We start from the raw sequence: 24,167 nt of genomic DNA, 5'->3' as shown, positions 1-24,167 counted from the left end.
TCCTAGAAGCAGTCTTCCAATACTGAATCTTGAAGAGATAGAGAATGTGAATAGACCAATTATTATTAACAGGATTGAGTCAGTCACCAAAAACATTCCAACAAACGAAAGTCCAGAACCAGATGGCTTCACTGTGAATTACGCCAATATTCAAAGAAGAATAAATACCAACCCTTTTCAAACCCTTCCAAAAAATAGAAAAATAGGGAACATATCTAAATTTATTTTACAAAGCCAGCATTATCTAATACCAATACCAGAGAAGGGCACCACAAGAAAATTACAGGCCAATATCCCTGATGAACATAGAAGCAGAAATCCTCAAGAATATATTAGCAAGCTGAATCCAACACCACATTAAAAGGATCATACACTATGATCAAGTAGGAGGTATTCCAGGGAATCAGGGATTGTCAAAATCTGTATATCAATCTGTGTGATACACCACATTAACAAAATGAAGGATGAAAAACATGGGATCATCTCAATATATACAGAAAAAGCATTTATCAAAATTCAACATATGTTTATAATAAAAACTCTCAGCAAAGTGGGTATACAGGGAACGTACCTCAACGTGATAAAGGCCATATATGATAAACCCACAGCTGACATCATACTCATTGGTGGAAAGCTGAAACCTTTTCTTCTTAGATCAGAATCAAGACAAGGATGCCTTCATTACCACTTTTATTCAAAAGAGTATTAGAAGTCCTAGCCAGAGCAGTTAAGCAAGCAAAAGAAATAAAAGGCATTCAAGTTGGAAAAGGAGAAGTAAGATGTCATTATTTGCCTATGACCTGATATTATGTATAGAAAATCCTAAAGACTCCACCAAAAATCTGTTAGAACTAAGAAACAAATCCAGCAAATTTGCTGGAGACGAAATCAATAAACAAAATTCAGCTGTGTTTCTATAGACTAAAAACAAACTAGTAGAAAGACCTAGTAATAAAACTTTCCTATTTAAAACTGCATCAAAAAGTGTCAAAGACCTAGGAATAAATTTAATCAAGGATGTGAAAAATGTGTACACTGAAAACTGTAAGACATTGATGAAAGAAATTGTAGAAGACAGAAATAAATGGGGAGAAATTCTGTGCCCATGGGTGAAAAGGATTAATATTGTTAAAATGTTCATACTTTTAATGCAATCTGCAGGTTCAATGAAAGCCCTATCAAAATACCAATGGTTTTTCATATAAATAGAACAGACAATCCTAAAATATGTATAGAAACACAGAAGTCCCAGAATAGACAAAGCAGTCCTGAGAAAGCAGGACAAAACTTGAGGTATGACACTTCCTGTTTTCAGAGTATATTGCAAACCTAGAGTAATCAAAACACTATGGTATTGGCATAAATACAGAAATATAAAACAATGGAACAGAGTAGAGAGCCTAGAAATAAACCCACACATACATGGTCAATTAATTTATGACAAAGGAGCCAGGAATGTACAATGGGGAAAGAATAGTTTCTTCAGTAAGTGGTGTTGGGAAAACAGGACAGCCACAAGCAAAACGATGAAATAGAGTACCATCTTACAATGCACACAAAAATTAACTCAAAATAGATTAATGACTTGAATGCAAGATCTGAAACCATAAAACTTACATAAGAAAACATAGGCAGTAAGCTCCTTGACATCAGTCTTGGGCCTGAATTTTGGGCATTGACACCAAAAGCAAAGTCAACAAAAGCAAAAATTATAAGAAGTAGGGCTGTGTCAAATAAAAAGCTTCTGTACAGCAAAGGAAATCATCAAGAAGATGAAAAAGCAGCCTACTGGATGGGAGAAAATATTTACAAATCCTATGTCCGATAAGGGGTTAATATCCAAAATATGTAAAGAACTCATACAACTTAATAGCAAAAAAAAATCTGATTAATAAATGGGCTGAGGATCTGACTAGAGATTTTTGCTTCTTGTATTTTTTTTTACTAAGGAAGATATATAGATGGTCAACAGGTACATGAAAAGATGCTGAACATCATTAGTCATCAGGGAAATGCAAACCAAAACCACAATGAGATACGTAACCTCACGTCTGTAACAGTATAACCTGTCCCACCTGGTAGTGGGAATGTAAATTGTGTGGCCACTATGGACAACTGTGTGGAGCTCCCTCAAAAAATTAAAAATAGAACTACCATATGCTCCAGCATTCCACCTCTGGGTATTTATCTGAAGGAAACAAAAACACTAATTAAAAAACCTAAAGGCTCTCTCATGTTCATTGCAGCATTACTTAAAGTAGCTGAGATGTGGTACAGCTTAAATGTCCACCAGTGGATGAATGGATGAAGTAGATAGTATATACAATGGAGTATACTATTCAGCCATAAAAAAGTCAAATCTTGCCATTTGCAACAGCATAGGTGGACCTTGAAGGTGGGTGTTTTGCTGTGTGAAATAAGTCAGACAGAGAAAGACAAATACCGTATGATCTCACTTACATGTGGAATGAAAACAAAGACTAAAACAAAAAATCAAGTTCTCAGATACGAGAACAGATTGGTGGTTGCCAGAGTTGGAGAGTCAGAGGTGGGCAAAATGAGTAAAGGAGTCCAAAACGTGCAAACTTCCAGTTAAAAAAAGTCACGAGGATATAATGTACAGCATGGTGAATGTAGTTAATAATACTGTAGTGCACATTAGAAAGTTGCTAAGAGAGTAGGTCTTAAAAGTCCTCATCAAAAAAAAAAAAGTCTTTTGTAACTATGTGTGGTGAGATATGTTAACATTTCACAATATACACAACAATCAAATCATGTTTTATACCTGACACTAATGTCATTTGTACCTTAATAAAAATTTAAAAATAATTAATTCAATTATGCTTTAAAATGTTTTGGTATTATAACATAGATGCATACTTTTCCACTTTGAACCAAAGAATTCTGTATGACATCAAAGTTCTTTAAGACACCAAAAGCCCTTAGAAGGGAAAAACTTGCAAAATTTGACTTTATTCAAATTAATCTCTACTCATCAAAGAAAGCTCAAAGAAAGTAAAGTCATAGGTTATAAACCAGTCGGACATATTTACAACACATAAGCAACAAAGGATTAGCATCAAGGATATATGAATAACATCTAGTGATCAATCAGAAAAGGACAAATAACCCAATGGAAGAAGGACAAGAGACATTTTTTTGAGAAGGAAAAACATACAAAGAGATGTTTGACCCTGCTAGTGATCAAGGAATCCAAATCAAGATCACAGTGAGATGTCATTTTATTCTGTTCTAATTGTATATGTTAAGAATTTGATAATAAGAAGTGTTGAGGATAGAGTAGGTCTATCTACTAGAGTAGGTCAACCAATTGCTGTTGAGCATGTAAATCTGTCAGCCCCTTGAAGAACAGCTTGACATTATTGTGTAAAATTGAACATTTAGAAACTACAGCAATGACACGTGGTTTACACCCTAGAGAAATTCTTGTATGTTTATATTGGAAGATATATGGGAAGGTTAATATCCTTGTGATAATACAATAGAAATACACATAACAAGAGAATGGATAGGGTAGTCATTTTTGAAAATGGAATATTACACAGGGATCAAGATGATGTACATAGCAAATGCAACAGTATGGATGCCTCTTAGCAATATAATCTAGAGTGACTAAAAATTCCCAAAAGATAACGTACTACATGATGCCCTTTTTATGAAGTCAAAAGCAAATAAAACCAAAGCAAATGCAAACAAAATAAAATGGCAACAATGAAATTAAGTTACATAAAAAGGAAAGCAAAGGAAGGATGAACGCAGGATTGGGGGTTGTAATTATGTTGAATCTGGGACTGCAGGGGGATAACAAGTAGAGGTAAATAATTCTTAACGTTTAGTTTTTGTGCTGGGTACTAAATAAGTCAGTAAGGCCTTGCATACATCAATGAGTGTGTCATGATTCAAGAATTGTGATTAATCCAATTCTATGTACCTGAAGTCCAAAATATAAAGAAAAACTACCTATATAACCATCGTCTAGAGGGAAACTGTTTTTAAAGATTTGTAAAATTCTTTTGTCTTTGTGTTTATAGATAACTATTTGGGTATGTGTATTTTGTACAATTTGGAAATATTTTTTGTATGTAAATTAGTACAGTTCCACTTAAAATTATTTTGTATTTTCCTTACATCTTTGTAATTCTCCCAAGTCCATTTCTAATAAGTATAAGCATTGAATTACTAAGCAAAGGAGAGAAACTTTGTAAAGGCTGTGGGTATATATGAGTGGATGACTTACAGCATCCTTGCTGTTGTGAACTTGAAAGAAATGTAGGCAATAGAGCCAGCATGCCTTAAGAGCAAACGCTTTTGGTTTGTGTCTTGGCATTGCCACTGGATACCTATATGACCTTCGGCAAGTAACTTCTTTTAAGTCTCAGTTTGTACATTTTTTAAATGGGGGAAATGATACTTAACAGATGAAGCATGGATAGCGTAGGGTAAATGCTCAGTAAATAATGGTTATTAAATGGCTTCTCATTGATTGCGCTTGTTTGACTTTAATGTTTTCTCATGTATTCATTAGTTGTGTTTCTGTATCTGTCAATTGTCTTAACTTCCTTTACTCTTTCCCTTTCAGATGTTGCTGCACAGTTTTTAGTATAGCAAAGCAAACGTAGTTTTATTTCTTTTATTCAAAAGCCATGTTTCAAAATCTCCATCCTCTTCACCTACTCTCCTCCAAAACAGGAAAAAGAAGGATAAAGTCCTTTAGTTGCCACATCAGTATTGTTCTTTTTCAATATTATTTGGCTATTCTGGATCCCTTGAGATTATGTGTGATTTTATGATAGATTTGTCTCCTCGCAAAAACATCATTGGTATTTTCACAGGGATTGCACTGAATTTGTAGCTGTCTTTTGGTAGTATTTCCATCCAATATTCTGATGTTATTATAGCTACCCCCCCCCATCTTTCATGCTGTTTGTGTGGAATATCTTTTTCTGTCCGTTTACTCAGCCTATTTGTTTTGGATCTAAAGTGCACATCTTGTGGACAGTACGGAGTTAGATTGTATTTTCATTTATTTATTTACATGTTTATTGTGATATAATTGACATTATATTAGTTCAGGTGTACAACATAATTAGATGTATGTATATAATGCAAAATGATCGCTCTAATAAGTCCAGTAACATCCATCAATGCACATAGTTAAAATATTTTTCTTGTGATAAGAATTTTTAAGAAATACTATCTTACCAACTATCTAATATACAGTACAATATTATTAACTATAGTCACTATGCTGTACATTACATCCCCAGGACTTATCCGCCTTATAACTGGAAGTTTGTACCTTTCAACCACCTTCACCCATTTTGTTCCCCCACCGCCAGACTTTGGCAACCACCAATCTGTTCTTTCTATGAGTTTACTTTCTTTTTAGATCTGCATATAAGTTAGATAACATGAGTTTTCTTTCTCTGTCTGACTTCCTTTGCTTATCATAGTGCCCTCAAGTTTCATCCATGTTGTTGCAAATGACAGATTTCTCTTCTGTTTTTATAGACAAATAATATCCCTATGTGTGTGTGTGTGTATGTGTGTGCGTATGTGACTCATTTTTAATTAATTCATTCATCAATGGGCACTTAGGTTGTTTCCATGTCTTGGATATTGTGAATAATGCTGCAATACAGGTATCTTTTCAAGTTTGTCTCTTAGTTTCCTCCAGAAAAATATGAGTGGAATTGCTTGATCATCTGGCAGTTCTACTTTTAATTAATTTATTTTTTTTTAAGATTTTATTTATTTATTTTTTCCCCCCAAAGCCCCAGTAGATAGTTGTATGTCACAGCTGCACATCCTTCTAGTTGCTGTGTGTGGGACGCGGCCTCAGCATAGCCGGAGAAGTGGTGTGTCGGTGCGCGCCCGGGATCCGAACCCGGGCTGCCAGCAGCGGAGCACAAGCACTTAACCACTAAGCCATGGGGCCGGCCCAGTTCTACTTTTAATTTATTGAAGAACATTCATTCTGTTCTCCATAGGGGGTTGACCAATTTACTTTCCTATCAACAGTGCACAACGGTTCTCATTTATCCACATCCTTGCCAATTTGCAATTATTTGTCTTTTTGATAATAGCTATCATAATTGGAGTGAAATGGTATCTTATAATGGTTGTGATTTTGATTTGCATTTTCCTGATGACTAGTGACTTTGAGCACCTTTTCACGTACCTGTGGGCCATGTCTTCTTTGGAAAATTCTATCAGATCTCTACACTTTTTTAAATTGGATTGCTTGGTTATTTGCTATTGAGTTATATGAGCTCTTTTTATATTTTGGATATTAATGACTTATCAGGTATATGATTTGCAAGTATTTCATATCATTCCATAAGTTGCCCTCTCGTTTTGATGATGGTTTCCTTTGCTGTGCAGAACCTTTTCGGTTTGATGTAGTCCCACTTGTTTATTTCTGGTTTAGTTGCCTTTGCTTTTGGAGTCAGATCCAAACAGTCACTATCAAGACAAAATTCAAGGAGCTTACCCCCTATGTTTTGTTTTAGGAGTTTTATGGTTTCAGGTCTGACATTCAAGTCTTTACTCTGTTTTGAGTTGATTAATATATATGGTGTAAGAGAGTCTAGGTTCTTTCTTTTGCATGTGGCTGTTGAGTTTTCCCAAAACCATTTATTGTTTTTTCCTCATTGTGTATTCTTGACACTTTTGTCATAAATTAAGACCATGTATGTGTGAGTTTATTTCTGGGCTCTCTATTCTGTTCCACTGATCTCTGCTTCTGTTTTGATTTTTTGTTCTGTTTCTGTAAAAAATGCCATGGGAATTTTGATAAGAATTTCATTGACTGTGTAGATTGTTTTGGGTAGTATGGACATTTTAAAAATATTAATTCTTCCAATCCACGAGCACAGATATTTTAACGTTTATTTGTGATTTATTAAAATTCTTTCTTCAGTGTCTTATAGTTTTCAGTGGAGGTCTTTCACTTCCTTGATTAAATTTTTCCCTAGGTATTTTATTCTTTTTGATGCAATTTTAAATGGGATTGCTTTTGAAATTTCTCTTTCTGATAGTTTATTAGTGTATATAAATATAGCTGATTTTTGTATATTTATCTTGGATTCTACAACTTTACTCAATTTGTTTACTAGTTCTAACAGTTTTTTTGTAGAAACTTTTAGGGTGTTCTACGTATAACATCATGTCATCTGCAAATAGAGATAGTTTTAGTTTTTCTTTTCCAATTGAATGCCTTTTTATTTCTTTTTCTCACTGAATTGCTCTGGCCAGCATTTCCCATGCTGTGTTGATAAAAGTGGCTAGAGTGGGCATCTTTGTTTTATTCCCGATCTTAGGGGAATAACTTTCAGCTTTTTACTGTTGAGTATGATGTTAGCTGTGGGCTTGTTATACATGACCGTTATTATGATGAGGTACGGTCCCTCTATACACACTTTGTTTAAAATGTTTTTCATAAATAAAATAAAGCCAGCAAGAATTGTTTCTCCATTTGTAATAGTACTGCAGGACCTGAAAGTTCAACTTTAAGCTTTGGTCCACCAGAACCAGGCAATCAGGGGGCATCTCCTGGGCAGCAGCCATAAAAATCAGGGTGTCATATGAGCGCACAAGCTCTTTGTTGGAAGATACTGCTGATCAGGTGTGAGGCAGAGGGAGAGTGCAATGATGGCACCCCCAGCCTCTGTCCCTGGAGGGCACCTCAGTTGGCTCTAGATGTGTGTCAAACCAGAAGCCTGCCCCTCAGACCAAAGCTCCAAGACAAGCAAATAGGCCTCTTTCACAGAAAGACTCTCTTTATAGTGCCCTGGTGGTGGTAGCTGGCGAGGAACTGTCTCTCCATTTGTTATAGTCCCATGGGACCCATGAACACACGAATCCCTGGCTGTGAGAGCCAGGTAGTCATGGAGTGTCTCCTGGGCAACAGTCATAAAACCTAGCACACTCCAAGTAAACCTGTGGCACTACATGCATGTACACGCTCCCTGCTGGGAGATACCAGCCTTCTGGAGCACAGCAGAGGAAGAGCATGAAGATAGCACCCACCCTCTGAGGTCTCTGGAGAGGATTACAATGGCCCTTAGATATATGTTTAATTAGAAGCCTGCCGCTCAGGCCACAGCTAGGAATATAGGCTAATAGCCTCTTTCACAGAGAGACTGGCTGTTTCAATCAGCTGCCTCTGTGTTGGGCCCAGGGATCAGTTAGACCACATGCATGGGTTCTTTAAAAACCATTTCTCAGATCCATATAGCCTTGTGGGTCTCTCGGATGCAAGCCCTGTTAGCTTTCAAATCATGTTGTTTTGGGGACTCTGTCTCTCAGGTGCACATCTTAAAAGCTGAGGTGCTCAATATGGGTTCCATATGTAGTTGTAGATTTGGTATGTCCATAGGAGTAGGAAAATTTAGGATCCTCATCCATTTCCATCTATAGCTAGAACCCTGACACTGAGAGTAAAAGGCACTGGCACCAGCCACAGGCCTGCAATCTGATGAGGGCTTTCCACCAGCTCTTCTCCACTTTGGATGCACCTCAGTCATGTTTTCAACCCATTCTGCCAATCTCTGCTTTTGACTGGAGAGTTGAATCCATTTCCATTTAAAGTTATTATTGATAAGGAAGGCCTGATTTTTACCATTTTACTCTTTGTTTTCTGCATTACTCTCTATTTTGTGTTTACTTGATTTTTTGTAATAAAACATTTTAATTCCCTTATTTCCTTTTTTGTATATTCTAAAACCATTTTTTTTGTGATTATTATGGAAATTGCACATAGCATTCCAAAATTGTTAACACATTTAGCATTTATACCAGCTTAACTGCAAAAACATCAAAAACTCAGCTTCCCTACAGCTCTATCACTACCCATTTTCAGTTATTAATGTCACAAAATTATGTATTTATGCATTGTGCATCCGAATAGACTTACTTTTTTTTTTTTTTAACAGGTATCCTCTCTTACTTCATGCAAAACCACAAGTGGAGTACACACCACCATTACAATAATACTAGCTTTGTAATTGCCCATGTATTTTACCTTTACTGGAGATGTTAATTTCTTCATACTGCTTTGAGTTCTGTCTAGTGTCCTTTCAATTCAACCTGCAGGTCTCCCTTGAGCATTTCGTGCAGGGCAGGTCTAGTTGTCACAAACTCCCTCAGCTTTTGTTTATCCAGAAATGTCTTAATTTCTCCCTCATATTTGAAGGACAGTTTGCCAGATATAGGATCCTCCACTGAGAATTTGTTTTTTTCCTTTCAGCATTTTGAAGGCCACTGACTTCTCTCCTCCAAGATTTCTGCTGAGAAATTAACTGACAATCTTATGGAGGATCCATAGTATGTGAAGAATTGCTTTCCCTCATGCTGCTTTCAAGATCTTTTCTTTGACTTCGGCATTAGACATTTCTATTATAACGTGTCTCATCGTGGGTTTCTGAGCTTATGCTCCTTGGAATTCAGTGGGCTTCTGGGATTTCTGGATTCCTATCTCACATCAAATTTGGGAAATTTTGGCCATTATTTCTTCATATAATCTCCCTGCCTCTTTTTCTCTTTCTTCTCTCCTTGGACTCTCACAAGTCATGTATTGGTCCAGTTGTGGTGTCCCACAGCTCCCTTAGGCTCTTAGATTATTCCTCAATCTTTGTTTTTTATGTTCCTCAGAGTTCTTAATCTCCATCATACTGTCTCCAAGTTCGTTCATTCTTTCTTCTGCCTGCTCAAATCTGATTTTGAATCCTTCTAGTGAATTTCTCATTTCAGTTATTGTACTTTCAACTCCAGATTTTTGGAGGCCTCATTTTTTGATGGTTTCTATATCTTTATTGAATTTGCCATTTTATCCATACATTGTTTTGCTGATTTTGTCCATGTCGTCCTTTAGTGCTTTAGACATTTTAAATACAGTTATTTTAAAGACTTTGGTAATTCTACCATCTAGTCTTCCTCCGGGACAGTTTCTGTTGATTTATCTTTTTGCTTTGAATGGACCATACTTTCCTATTTCTTTGTGTGCCTTATGATTTTGTTTGTTGTTGAAAACTGGACATTTGAATCCTATAATTAGATTAGATTCTCTGTCTTTACCAAGATTTGTTGGTATTTTTTGTTTGTTTGTTTTGTTTTGTTATTGCTATAGGTTGTCTCTAGGTTGGAGATCAACCTGAGATGCAAACTTAAGGTCTTCTCAGGTCATCTTTGATCCTGGGCTTGTATGGGGAATTTCTAAATTTCCCAGATATGTGGTTGCTTTTGAGTATCCTAGCGCTTAAATTCCTGGCTCTCCAAAGGGGAGAAAGGGATAAACGAAGGTGAAAAAATAATAATAAAATAGGCTCTGATTCCTTATATTTTTGGCATGCTTCTTCATATGGAAGCAGTTGCAACAGTTGTGACCCAATTCTGTGTCTGCACCTTCATGGTCAGATGTATTAACCAGTAGTCAGAACACAGATCCCTGATGTTTGGAGAACTGAGCCTTTATTGCCTACCCCGGCTCTTGTAATCCACTCCAGCTTCCTGCCAGGGGACTGTGGAATGGAAGAATGAGTACGTGTAACCATGCTATTGGACTAAATAAACCAGAATTAACCACAATTTACTGGCCAAGTATTGGCTGGAAGGTGCAAGACTTTGAATAGACTTGCAAGTTCCAGATTAATTATGTCGGACAGTTTCTGCTGCTGCAGTTGTTGTCTAGGTGTGGAGACATATTCCTGGCACTCTCTACCCTACTATCTTCCCTAATGTGACTTCAGCTCTTATTCCTTGACTGTCTCATCACTGTACATCCCTGGCCACCCTCTGCTCTGATCACTTCATGTATCATAGGACCTCTAAAGACACAGGTACAGATATCCCATTCATACTTTCATAACCACCATCAGTCCAGCATACTTGCATTTGTTCTCTGTAACCATTGCTGCCAACAAATATTGCCCTCTACTTTCTCCTTACCCATACAACTTCTCTGTTTGTTTGTTTTTCCTTTAGATTTTATACATAATAATAATCATTCTCTTTGGAAATGCTCCTTTTACCCTTGTTCATCCATTCCATCTACCTGGAGAATCCCCACTGTGGGTAGTAAAAAATACAACCAGGCAGATGAAAATGCAACTAGGTCTTCACTGTGGTGTGGTCATTTTAAAACCTTTCTCCACAGGCACTACAGTATTATAAAATATCCGAGATACCTTTTTAGCTACTATAAACCCTCAACTTCACTCTTTCTCTCTTCTCAGCAGATGCTTTTGTGTCTTAGAGAAAGATAAGCCAGCAGACTGTCAGTGTCTCCACATCAAATCTATAAATTAATTGCACCTCTGCCCATCTTCTGGGAGTCTTTTGTTCACTTTTTTATCATTAGTGTCTAGTGTTTAACTCAGTGTCTAGTATGTAGATAGCTCAGTGTAATGTGTCACCATTAGTGCAGTAGGGCAGTCACTTCTGAACTGCCAACACTGGCAATTTGTTGTTGCTTTTACCATTAAAGAATACAATTAAAATAGACGTGATAGTATGTATACTCATTCTGGTATATCGGAACCTTTGGAGTGGGAAAGAGAGAGAGTTATAGATGACGTGTGCGGAACCCAGAGCCAATTTAAATGTGCTGTGTTTATAGCTCATTGCAAGTTAAGAAAAGCAAAACTCTTTTGTTCCTGCAGGTGTTTCAATGAACGTATTTTTAGTAGCTGTACGTAAGTTGCCTGTAACGATTGTTGATAGGTTTCTTGGATATGTCACTCTTGTTCTTGAAATGTTTGCCTTGTCAACATTTATTCTTCATGAAAGCTTTATTGAAGTGTCAGTGACACTGCCATTTTATCTGTTGGCATAGAATAGAATAATTTGATCTAACTCTAAAATTGCGTCTCTCATTCACAGACTCCTGAGTGCTGCTTATTTGTTTCAAGAAAGTAGGCTTTGTATGTTCTTGTAGAAAAGTAAAACTAGATGATGTTGATTCATAGGAACTTTTTCTAAGAGCTCCATTTTTGTTTTTAATTTTAAAAAAGACATTGAGATTGGTTTTCTTCCTACACTAACTTTGCTTAGTTTCCTATCACAACTGAAGAAGAGAGTAATAGAAAATGTTGCATGATTTTTCCTGCTATAACTCAAAGGTTCTTACTGTTCTTCCTAAATATAAAGTGCTTGTTAATTTTAGCTGGAGGAGAGCAGGAATGTTCAGAAACAAATGAAGATTCTGCAGAAGAAGCAAGCTCACACTGTGAAAGAAAAAGTTCACTTGCAGAGTGAACACAGCAAGGCTATCTTGGCAAGAAGCAAACTAGAGTCTCTTTGCAGAGAACTTCAACATCACATTCAGACATTAAAAGTTACTCGGTTCACTTTGCTGTTTTGCAGGAAGTACTTAGGCTGATTTTATAATCACCGTATATATATTTGAAGTAAATCCTTGCTTCACTTGCTTTAGTGGGTTAGTTGTAATAATGGCTGCCAGTTGATAACTTCTAGGTACACTTGCTCTGGTAGATTAAGTTCCTGAACAGAGGACTTTGTGAGGTCCTCAAAGAGGTACTATGTTGCTTTTTGTTTTGCTTGGGCTAATGCTGAGTGTGAGGTGATTGTTTGTCTAAGACTCACTCTATTCAACTTTTGGATTTTGGATTCAAGGAAGAGCTCCTTAATGAACCTCATAGTTGATCACAGGAAATCTAGATCCTGTTGATGTTTATATCCATAGCTCTTCTGCTTAGAAATCTCAAGACTGCCAGATATTCTGCTGACCAACAATGTAGTTGACTATCGTGTCCCCTGGATAAGGAATGAAATGCTTAGCTGAAATGAAGAAACTGGTAGCAAGAAACTTGAATCAGAATGGATTTGAGAAGGAAAAGCAGGTGGCAGACCTCTACTATGGATGCTAATTGACTAGTTCGCATAACTACTCTTTGCCCTTCTTCAGCTATTCAGTCGCTAAATACTTTAGAATAGTCCTTATACCTAGGCTGATTATAAAGGAAGAGGGAGCAGGTATCAAAATTTGTATAGCAGAGGAAGAAGGAAAATACAAATTTTATATGTATTTTACTACAAAATACTAGAAAGCATCTGCCTCCTATAATGGGAACACGTCTGCCTTTAGCAGTAGCTAAGCAGGTACAGTTGGAGTATGATTTAGATTTAGCAAGATGTCTGATTACCCCTGTGACAGCAGACTCCCAAGGACCTAGAATATAGGACAACTCATGGAATGAATCCTCATCTGGTGTGAGGATATTTTTTTTCTTTGCTTTGAAACCTTGGATTTAGATGTAATAAAAGTAGATTTTTTCCTCTGTGGGAGATCAAAAGTTGGCCACCCTGAAATATGTCTCTTCACCTTGATTATTTTCTCTGAAAAGAAATTGAACCTTCCCCCAAACTTATACCTAAAATTGAGACACTGGCAAGGTCCTCTAAGCCCGTTCTTTTAAAAGTTCTGTTTACCAAGTATTTACATTTGTAAAGGTATCTCCCTCTGTGTGCTGGGAAGAGGGGGGGATGGCTTTACTTGTAGAAACTCTTATCAGTATGGAAGGAGAGGCCTTAAATCTACATACTGTTGATTACTGTGATTTCTGTCTCTCCGGCCGCATTCTCTATAGGTGGCCCTGCACAGAATTGTCTGACAAACATTTACATTTCTCTCTTCATGTGAATTTTCTTCTTCCCCTCTGAAATCCCAAACCTCCCACCCCCAACGTCCTCCTTTGTCTTTAGCTGAAGATAGTATCTAAAATGAGAATCTCTGCCATTTTGTTGAGAAAGTCAGTTACCCTGGTTTCTCCCATGTATACAGGTTATTAAACTTGGTATTATTTTCTCCTGCTAACCTGTCTTTTTAATTATTTGGCCAGCCGTAAGAACCTTAAGGGAAGGGGCATGGGGGATTCTCCCTCTTCCCCAACACCTCCATAACAAGTCAACATTTGGACTGGACTGATAATTGTTTAGGTAAACGTATTGTGAGGCTTGTATCCTAGGAAGACCTGAAAGTAAGCTTTATAAAATAGATTCCATTTGTCCTTTGCCCTCTAGGGAATGGGAAGTGTGACTCAGAAAGTGAGCTGCTAGATGGGACATATATCTTCAGGCTTGTCTAGGATGGTGCCGTGCCTAACCAGTGAGGAGGATGGTTGGGAAAATAATGTGGAAGAACATGGCTGTGTGGAGAAATTCCCTGCTTGTACTATAGTGTAGTGAATATCTAGATGATCAAGCAACACATTTTCTAGCAGGGACTTTGCATCTCTCTCTACTTAGGAAAACCTCCTTGCTCTTAAACAAGAGCTTTCTAGTCATAGATAAGGAGAAGAAATTGCAGTTCAGGCGCAACACTTTGGGTAGCATTAAATGAACCCACATCGCAACAGCATAATCTTTTGAGCATTTTATCTATAGGTTTATACTATTAACAGAAATTATTTTGGATAATAAGGAAGAAAATATACAGCAGGCACGAGAGGAGGAAGAAAGACGTAAAGAAGCAACTGCACATTTCCAAATTACTTTAAATGAAATCCAGGCACAGCTGGAACAACATGACTTACACAATGCCAAACTCCGCCAGGAAAACATCGAACTGGGAGAGAAGCTGAAGAAGCTCATTGAGCAATATGCACTGAAGGAGGAGGTAAAGACATTTGGTTTATGTAGAGAGCATTTGACTATTACTGTGTTACTATTACCATTTCACTATTCATTACTGATTTCAAACTGTTGTCACGGAACAATGTTTCAGAATTTTCGTATACGCATAGTAGAAGTCAGGCATTTATTAGGAGAAGATTAGGCACCACGTGACATGAAGGACTAACTGGGATCATCACTTGATGGCCCAGGAGTCAATAGATTTGGATATGTGAGGTAATTTCTAGGAGACACGTTAAGTACTACTCATTTTCCATGTGATACTGGAAGATTGTGATTTTAGCATACAGATCGTTTTTCCCATCTCCAGCCTAACAATAAATAAATATTGGCCCCAAAATACCTAATACCTCAGACTTCTATGACAAGAAGTATACTGCCCTTGCATTCTACCTCCTATACTGTTTGGGAGGAAGAAGAGCCTTTTTCTGACCCATCGCCCAATCTTCTTGGAGGCCACACTCCAAATGAAGTAAAAAGTTTACAGGAATGACCTATGGCTGCAGAACCCGGTCATTGCAATTATTTTACAAGCTAGCATGAAAGTTATGTGATGTCTAGATTAAAAGCAAATTGGTGACAACCTGCTCATTTACGTTTCCTTACTTTCAGAGGTCAAATGTGCATGGTAAGAGGTTTTGGGTTTTCCACAGGGTGCATCCCCTGCCTTTATTATGTTTCATGCTAGTAAAGTGTTGTTCTTTTATGTGTGTGGTACCCCTTACATAAACAGATTAAAGTTGCTAGTTAAAATAGATCGTGTCCAGTTGAAATTGGTTAAAATGGTAAATTTTATATGTGTTTTACTACCAAAATAAGATTGTGGCATTTATCCAGTTTTCAATGCATATTTTAGATTGTTTTAATTTGTAGTTTTACATACAGCCTTTGAAACCATTTTTAAGATTTTGAGTATTTTTCTTACCTTTCCCTTCCATCTTTTAACAGTGTTCTGACTTCTTATTATGGAAAGTGTCAAACTTAAAAGTAGAATACATCACTCACCTTAGCAGTTATCCTCTTGTGTGATCAACAACCCTTGTTGTATCTGTTTTTAAGCAAATATAAGATGTTAACGTTGTTTCACTCAGTACAGTTTGAATGTGTATCTTGAAATGACAATATTCTTTCTGAAGCAGAACCACAATACTGTTTTCACACCTAGAAATGCAACAATAACAGCTTACTCAAACACCTTGTCATTCACATTTCTCTGTCTCCCCACTCCCCACCTTTGTTATTATTATATTGAGGTCATATTGGCTTATAATATTGTGTAATATCAGGTATACATCACTATATTTCATTTTCTGTATACACTGCATCCTGTTCACCACCAATAGTCTAGTTTTTACCTGTCACCATACATCTCTGTCCCTTTATCCCTTTCACCCTCATGCACCCCTTTCCCATCTGGTAGCCACTAATCTGTTCACCTTATCTACATGGTTGTCTGTCTTCCACATATGAGTGAAATCACATGGTGTTTGTCTTTGTCTGACTTATTCCACTTTGCAAGATACCCTCAAGATCTATCCATGTTGTCACAAATGGCACAATTTTGTCTTTTTCATGGTTGAGTAGTATAGTACTATAGTATGGTAATATAGTGGTACAGAATATTTACAGCACATATGCTTTTACTTTCTTTTTGGTGAGGAAGTTTGGCCCTCACCTAAACATCTGTGCCAATCTTCCTCTGTTGTGTATGTGGGATGCTGCCAAAGCATGGCTTGACGAGTGGTGTGTAGGTCCGTGCCTCGGATCCAACCGTGTGAACCCCAGGCCACCAAAGCAGAACATGCAAACTTAACTACTATTCACCAGCACATCGTCTTCATCCATTCATCCATTGATGAGCACTTGGGTTGTATCCACGTCTTGGCTACCGTGAGTAATGCTGTGATGAACATAGGGATGTGTAGATCTCTTTGAATTGTTGATTTCTTGTTCTCTGGATAAACATCCAGTAGTGGGATAGCTGGATCATAAGGTATTTCTATTTTAAATTTTTGACAAGTCTCCATACTGTTTTCCATACTGGGCACACTAGTTTGCATTCCCCACAGCAGTGGATGATGGTTCCCTTTCTCTGTTTCCTTTCCAACACTTGTTATTTCTTGTCTTGTTATTTATAGCCATTCTGATGGGTGTGGTATGATATCTCATTGTAGTTTTGATTTGCATTTCCCTAGTAATTAGTGATGTTGAACAACTTTTCATGTCCCCATTGGCCATGTGTATATCTTCTTTGGAAAAATGTGTTTGGATTTTTGCCTATTTTTTAATTGGGTTATTTGTTTCCTTGTTGTTGAGTTGTACGAATTCTTTACATATTTGGGAAATTAACCCCTGTGGGATATACAATTTGCCAATATTTTCTCCAAGTTGGTTTGTTGTTTCTTCATTTTCTTTTTTTTTAATTTTTTAATTTTTAATTTTTATTGTGGTAACATTGGTTTATAACATTGTATAAATTTCAGGTGTACATCATTATACTTCTATTTCTGCGTAGACTACATCACGTTCTCATGTTCACCACCCAAATACTAGTTACAATCCATCACCACACACCTGTGCCTAATCATCTCTTTCACCCTCCTCTCTCCTCTCTTCCCCTCTGGTAACCACCAATCCAGTCTCTGTGTCTATGTGTTTGTTTGTTGTTGTTTTTATCTACTACTTATGAATGAGATCATATGGTATTTCACCTTCTCCCTCTGACTTATTTCCTTAGCATAATACCCTCAATGTCCATTCATGTTGTCACAAATGGCTGGATTTCATCGTTTCTTATGGCTGAGTAGTATTCCATTGTGTATATATACCATATCTTCTTCATCCATTTGTCCCTTGATGGGCACTTAGGTTGCTTCCAAGTCTTGGCTGTTGTGAATAACGCTGCAATGAACACAGGGGTGCACGTATCTTTATGCATTGGTGTTTTCAAGTTCTTTGGATAAATACCCAGCAGTGGAATAGCTGGATCACATGGTAGTTCTATCCTTAATTTTTTGAGGAATCTCCTTACTCTTTTCCATAATGGCTGCACCAGTTTCCACTTCCACCAGCAGTGTATGAGAGTTCTCTTCTCTCCACATTATTTCCAACACCTGTTGTTTCCTGGGTGGTTTATTATAGCCATTCTGATGGGCGTGAGGTGATATCTCATTGTAATTTTGATTTACCTTTCCCTGATAGTTAATGATGTTGAACATCTTTTCATGTGCCTGTTGGCCATCTGTATATCTTCTTTGGAGAAATGTCTGTTCAGGTCTTTTCCCTATTTTTTAACTGGGTTGTTAGTTTTTTTGTTGTTAAGATGTAAGAGTTCTTTGTATGCTTTGGAGATTAACCAATTATCAGATATATGTTTTGCAAATATCTTCTCCCAATTGTTATGTTGTGTTTTCATTTTGTTGATGGTTTCCTTTGCTGTGCAGAAGCATTTTAGTTTGATGTAGTCCCATTCGTTTATATTTTCTATTGTTTCTCTCGCCCGGTCAGACATGGTGCTTGAAAATATGTTGCTAAGACCGATGTCAAAGCGCATACTGCCTATGTTTCCTTCTATAATTTTCATGGTTTCAGGTCTTACATTCAAGTCTTTAATCCATTTTGAGTTAATTTTTGTGTATAGTGTAAGATAATGTTCTACATTCATTTTTTTGTATGTGGCTGACCAGTTTTGCCAACACAATTTGTTGAAGAGACTTTCCTTTCTCCATTGTATGTTCTTGTCTTGTTTGTTGAAAATTAGTTGTCCATAGATATGTGGGTTTATTTCTGGGCTTTCAATTCTATTCCATTGATCTGTGTGTCTGTTTTTGTGCCAGTACCATGCTGATTTGGTTACTATAGCTTTGTAGTATATTTCGAAATCAGGGAGTGTGATACGTCCAGCTTTGTTCCTTTTTCTCAGGATTCCTTTGGCTATTTGTGGTCTTTTGTTGTTCCATATAAATTTTAGAATTCTTTGTTCTATTTCTGTGAAAAATGTTGTTGGAACTTTGACAGGGATTGTGTTGAATGTGTAGATTGCTTTAGGAAGTACGGATATCTTAAGTATGTTAATTCTTCCAATCCAAAAGCTCAGAATATCTTTCCACTTCTTTGTGTCTCCAATTTCTTTCAGCAATGTTTTATAGTTTTCAGTGTACAGATCTTTCACCTCTTCCATTAGGTTTAAACCCAGGTATTTTATTCTTTTTGTTGCAATGGTAAATGGGATTGTATTCATAATCTCTCTTTCTGCTACTTTGTTGTTAGTGTATGGAAATGCAACTGATTTTTGAACTTTGATTTTGTATCCTGCAACTTTACTGTATTTGTATATTAGTTCTAAAAGTTTTTTTGTGGATCCTTTAGGGTTTTCTATGTATAAAATCACGTCATTTGCAAATAGTGACAGGTTCACTTCTTCCTTTCCAATTTGGATGACTTTGATTTCTTTTTCTTGCCTAATTGATCTGGCTAGGACTTCCAATACTATGTTAAATAAGAGTGCTGAGAGTGGGCATTCTTGTCTGGTTCCTGTTCTTAGAGGGATAGCTTTCAGTTTTTCACCATTGAGGATGATATTAGCTGTGGGTTTGTCATATATGGCCTTTATTATATTGAGATACTTTCCTTCTATACTCATTTTATTGAGAGTTTTTATCATAAATGGATGATGTATCTTGTCAAATACTTTCTCTACATCTATTGAGCTGATCATGTGGTTTTTATTCTTCATTTTATTAATGTGGTGTCTCACATTGATTGATTTGTGAATTTTCAACCATCGCTACATCCCTAGAATAAACCCCATCTGATCATGGTGTATAATCTTTTAATATATTGTTATGTGATATTTGCTAGTATTTAGTTGAGGATTTCTGCAATGATGTTCATCAGTGATATTGGCCTGTCATTTTTTGTGTGTGTGTTGTCCTTGTGTGGTTTTGGTATCAGGGTAATGTTGGCTTCGTAGAAGGAGTTAGGGAGCTTCACCTCCTCTTCAATTTTTTGGAGGAGTTTGAGAAGGATAGGTATTAAGTCTTCTTTGAATGTTTGGTAGAATTCACCAAGGAGGCCATCTGGTCCTTGACTTTTAATTTTTTGGGAGGTTTTTGATTACCGTTTCGATCTCCTTACTGGTGATTGGTCTATTCAAATTCGCTGTTTCTTCTTGATTCAGTTTTGGAAGGTTGTATGTTTCTAAGAATTTATCCATTTCTTCTAGATTGTCCAATTTGTTGGTATATAGCTTTTCACAGTATTCTCTTATAATCTTTTGTATTTCTAAGGTGCCCGTTGTAATTTCTCCTCTTTCATTTCTGATTTTACTTATTTGAGACATCTCTCTTGGTGAGTCTAGCTGGTTTGTAAATTTGGAACAAGCTCTTGGTTTTATTAATTTTTTGTATTTTTTTTAGTCTCCATTTCATTTACTTCTGCTCTAATTTTTATTATTTCCTTTCTTCTACTATATGGGGCTTTGTTTGTTCTTTTTTTCAAGTTCCTTTAGATACACTGTTAGATTATTTGAGATTTTTGTTATTTGTTGAGATAGGCCCATATTGCTATAAACTTCCCCCATAGAATTGCTTTTGCTGTATCCCACAAATTCTGACGTGTTGTATTTTCATTTTCATTTGCCTCGAGATATTTTTTGATTTCTCCTTTGGTTTTTTCATTGACCCAATCATTGTTCAGTAGCATTTTGTTAAATCTCCAATATTTGTGGCTTTTCTGATTTTCTTCCTATAGTTTCTTCCTAAAGCAGAAATAAATGAAATGGAGACTAAAAAAAATACAAAAAATTAATAAAACCAAGAGCTTGTTCCAAATTTACAAACCAGCTAGACTCACCAAGAGAGATGTCTCAAATAAGTAAAATCAGAAATGAAAGAGGAGAAATTACAACGGGCACCTTAGAAATACAAAAGATAAGAGAATACTATAAAAAGCTATATACCAACAAATTGGACAATCTAGAAGAAATGGATAAATTCTTATAGAAGAATGGATAAATTCAGATAAATTCTTAGAAACATACAACCTTTCAAAACTGAATCAAGAAGAAACAGCGAATTTGAATAGACCAATCACCAGTAAGGAGATCGAAATGGTAATCAAAAAAAAGTTTCATACCATTGTGATCAGAAAAGATGCTTGGTATTATCTCAATCTTCTTAAATTTATGTAGACTTGTTTTGTGGCCTAATATGTGATCAATCCTGGAGAATGTTCCATGTGCATTTGAAAAGAATATGTATTCTTTGGTTTTCGGATTGAATGTTCTGTATATATCTACTAGGTCCCTCTGTTCTAGTGTGTCCTTTAAGGCCAATGTTTCCCTATTGATATTCTGTTTGGATGGTCTATCCATTGGTGTAAGTGGAGTGTTAAAGTCCCCTACTATATTGTGTTACTGTCTATTTCTCCTTTTATGTCTGTTAATAATTGCTCTATATATTTAGGTGCTCCTATGTTGGGTGCATGATACTTACAAGTGTTATATCCTCTTGTTGGATTGTTCCCTTGATCATTATGTAGTGCCCTCTGTCTCGTGTTATAGTTTTTGTTTTAAAGTTTATTTTGTGTGAGATAAGTATTGCTACCCCAGCTTTCTTTTCATTGCCATTTGCTCGGTGTATCTTTTTCCATCCCTTCACTTTCAGTTTGTGAGTGTCTTTAGGTCTGAAGTGTGTCTCTTGTATGCAGCATATATATGGGTCTTCTTTTTATTATCCAATCAGGCACCCTATGCCTTTTAATCCATTTAGTCCATTTACATTTAAAGTAGCTATTGATAAGTATGTACTTACTGCCATCTTGTCACTTTTTTTTCTTGGTGTTTTAGTAGTTCTTCTCTGTTCCTTTCTTCTTCTCTTGCTCTCTTCCCCTGTGGTTTGATGGCTTTCTTTAGTGTTATGTTCCTTTCTCTTAGTTTTTTGTGTATTTATTATAGGTTTGTGGTTTGTGATTACCATGTGGTTCATATACAGTAACCTATGTATAGAGCAATCTATATTAAAGTTGATGGTCTCTTTAGTTTGACCTCTATATGAAAGCTCTACTCTTTAACTCCCCTCCTCCCACATTTTCTGTTTTTGATATCGTATCTAACCTCTTTTTTGTGTGTTTGTATCCATTACCCTCTCATCATGGAAATAGATCTTTTTTCCTATTTGTGATCTTCTCTTTCCTCCTTAAATAAGTCCCTTTTAGCATTTCCTGTAGTACTGGTTTCTTGGTAACAAACTCCTTTAATTTTTGCTTGTCTGGGAAGCTTTTATTCTTTCATCTTTCCATTTTGAATGATAACCTTGGTGGTTAGAGTATTCTTGACTGTAGGTTTTATCATTTTAGCACTTTAAATATATTGTGCCATTCTCTTCTAGCTTGTAAGGTTTCTGATGAGAAGTCAGCCGATAGCCTTATGGGATTTCCTTTGTATGTAACTTGTCTTTCTCTTGTGGCTTTTAGGATTCTCTCTTTAATTCTTGACATTTTGATTATGATGTGTCTTGGTGTTGGCCTCTTGGGTTTATCTTGTTTGGTGCTCTCTGTGATTCCTCTACCTGGATGTCTGTTTGCTTCCTTAGGTTAGGGAAGTTTTCAGCTATTATTTCTTCAAATAGATTCTCTGCCCCTTTATCTCACTCTTCTCCTTCTGGGACACCTATAACGCACATGTTAGTGCGCTTGATGTTGTCCCAGAGGTCCCTTAGACTGTCCGCACTCTTTTTAATTCTTTTTTCTTTTATCTTTTCAGCTTGGGTGATTCATTCTAGTCTTTTGTCTAGTTTTCTGATTCATTCTTCTGTATCCTCTACTCTGCTTTTGAGTCCCTCTGGTGAATTTTTCATTTCCAGTATTGTATTCTTCATTTCCTTTTTATATCTTCCATTTCCTTGTTGACATTCTCACTGAATTCACCCATTCTTCTCCCAAGATCAGTGAGCATCCTTAACACTCTTTGTTTTAACTCTCTGTTGGGTAGGTTGCTCATTTCTGTTTCACTTACTTCCTTTTCTGGGGTTTTGTCCTGTTCCCTCACTTGGAACGTATTCCTTTGCCTCCTCATTTTGCTTCTTTCCATATGCTTGTGTCTCTGTATTAGGTAGGTCAGCTATGTCTCCTGCTTTTGGACAGGTGACCTTATATAAGGGATGCCTTATGATGCCTGGCAGCATGCTTCCCTCTTGTCATCTGTTCCAAATGCTCCAGGAATGACCCTTGTGTGGGCTATGTGTGTCCTTCTGTTGTGGTGGGGTTGTTCTTCCCATAGGTGCCCAGGGAGGTTGAGCTGTCCCCTTGGCCAGCTGTTGTAATGTTCAGCTGCTTGTAGTTGTTGTGACCCCTTCGGCCTCTTTATGGGGTGTGGGGAACCCCAGCACAGTTTCCTGCAATGTCTAATAGCATATTCTTGCTGTAGTATTTCTATTAAGTGAGTACGTCCTCAGCATGGCTGGTTGTTCGGCTCAGGGGATCACAATTGATCCCTCTGGCCTTTAGGTCTCTTGTCAGCTCTCTGAGAGTTGAGGCTGAGTGGGGCTGGCCTCAGGCACAGGAGTACCCTATTGTTTCAGGCTTTGGAGGGTGGGGCCAATTCCCTATGTGGCTTTTTGAGAAGCACAAGGCTTCTGCAGATGACACGACCCACCTCCCACAGGTCCACACACACAGTCAACACAGTCCTGCCCCATGTGTGTGCCCCAACATCCTGAAGTGGACCCAGTCTCTCCAAGGAGGGAGCCCCACAAACTCCACCACTGCCCCACACTCTCCATTAGCTCCTTGTGCACATCCTGCCCCACAGAGGTGGACCCATTAGCCAGGCACAGGGAATCCAGGCTGTTCACTTAGCAGGCCCACCAGTTGCCCAAGGGATTGTTGTTTGGTAGGGCCAGTCCCTAGAGTAGACTACCTGCCCTGGTTGAGCTGGATTAAATCAGTGCCCTAGTGGGTGGGGCAGACCCTGGGCTAGCAGGCCTCAGAAGAACTCCAATGGCAACTGCCAGCATCTGTGTCTGCATGCCCACACCCGGTCACAACAATGGCTGCTGCCAATGTCCCAGTCCCTGGAGATGTCTCACCTCTCACCAAAGTGCACTCAGAGCCTATCAGGTGAGTCTCTTTTCACCAAAAGACTGTGCACATTTGTTTCTGGTGATTTTAGGCTGCTTTCCGAAAGGGGCGAATTTGTGCATGGGCCCTTTAACAGCTGGCTTTAATTTCTTTGAGAACCAGCTTTTCTGGGGGTATTCCTCGATATTGTTAGTAGCAAGCAAAGTCAGATATATACCACTTATCTCAGTTGTGCTGGATCAAAAAAATTCCTATAGTGGGAGTGCTGTCTGGCTCAGGTCACCCACTCCTCCAGGGAAGGCTGCATACCTTTGGGTTTCTCCTGACACCCGTCAAGTGCTGCATCTTATGCAGGTGGCATTTTTTTCTCTCCAGAAGGGAATTTCTGCCTCTTCCACCTCAATTAAGATTGTCAT

At 37.4% G+C, this 24,167-nt stretch overlaps 1 protein-coding gene across 1 annotated transcript in view; it reads left to right on the top strand.

The window, feature by feature from the left end:
* Positions 1–24,167, top strand: part of LOC147911656 (gamma-taxilin-like) — a 126,349-nt gene that overhangs the window by 11,269 nt on the left and 90,913 nt on the right. The window contains exons 4-5 of the mRNA XM_087427825.1: positions 12,185–12,355; positions 14,462–14,656. Coding sequence (XP_087283951.1) covers positions 12,185–12,355; positions 14,462–14,656 — 366 coding nt within the window. The remainder of the gene's footprint in view (positions 1–12,184; positions 12,356–14,461; positions 14,657–24,167) is intronic.

Source organism: Ceratotherium simum, chromosome Y (genome assembly GCF_057802395.1).
Source record: "Ceratotherium simum simum isolate JZ-2026a chromosome Y, ASM5780239v1, whole genome shotgun sequence".
NCBI lineage: Eukaryota > Metazoa > Chordata > Mammalia > Perissodactyla > Rhinocerotidae > Ceratotherium > Ceratotherium simum.
Note: the sequence above shows the minus strand (reverse complement) of the source record. Positions and strands in the feature narration are given on the sequence as shown.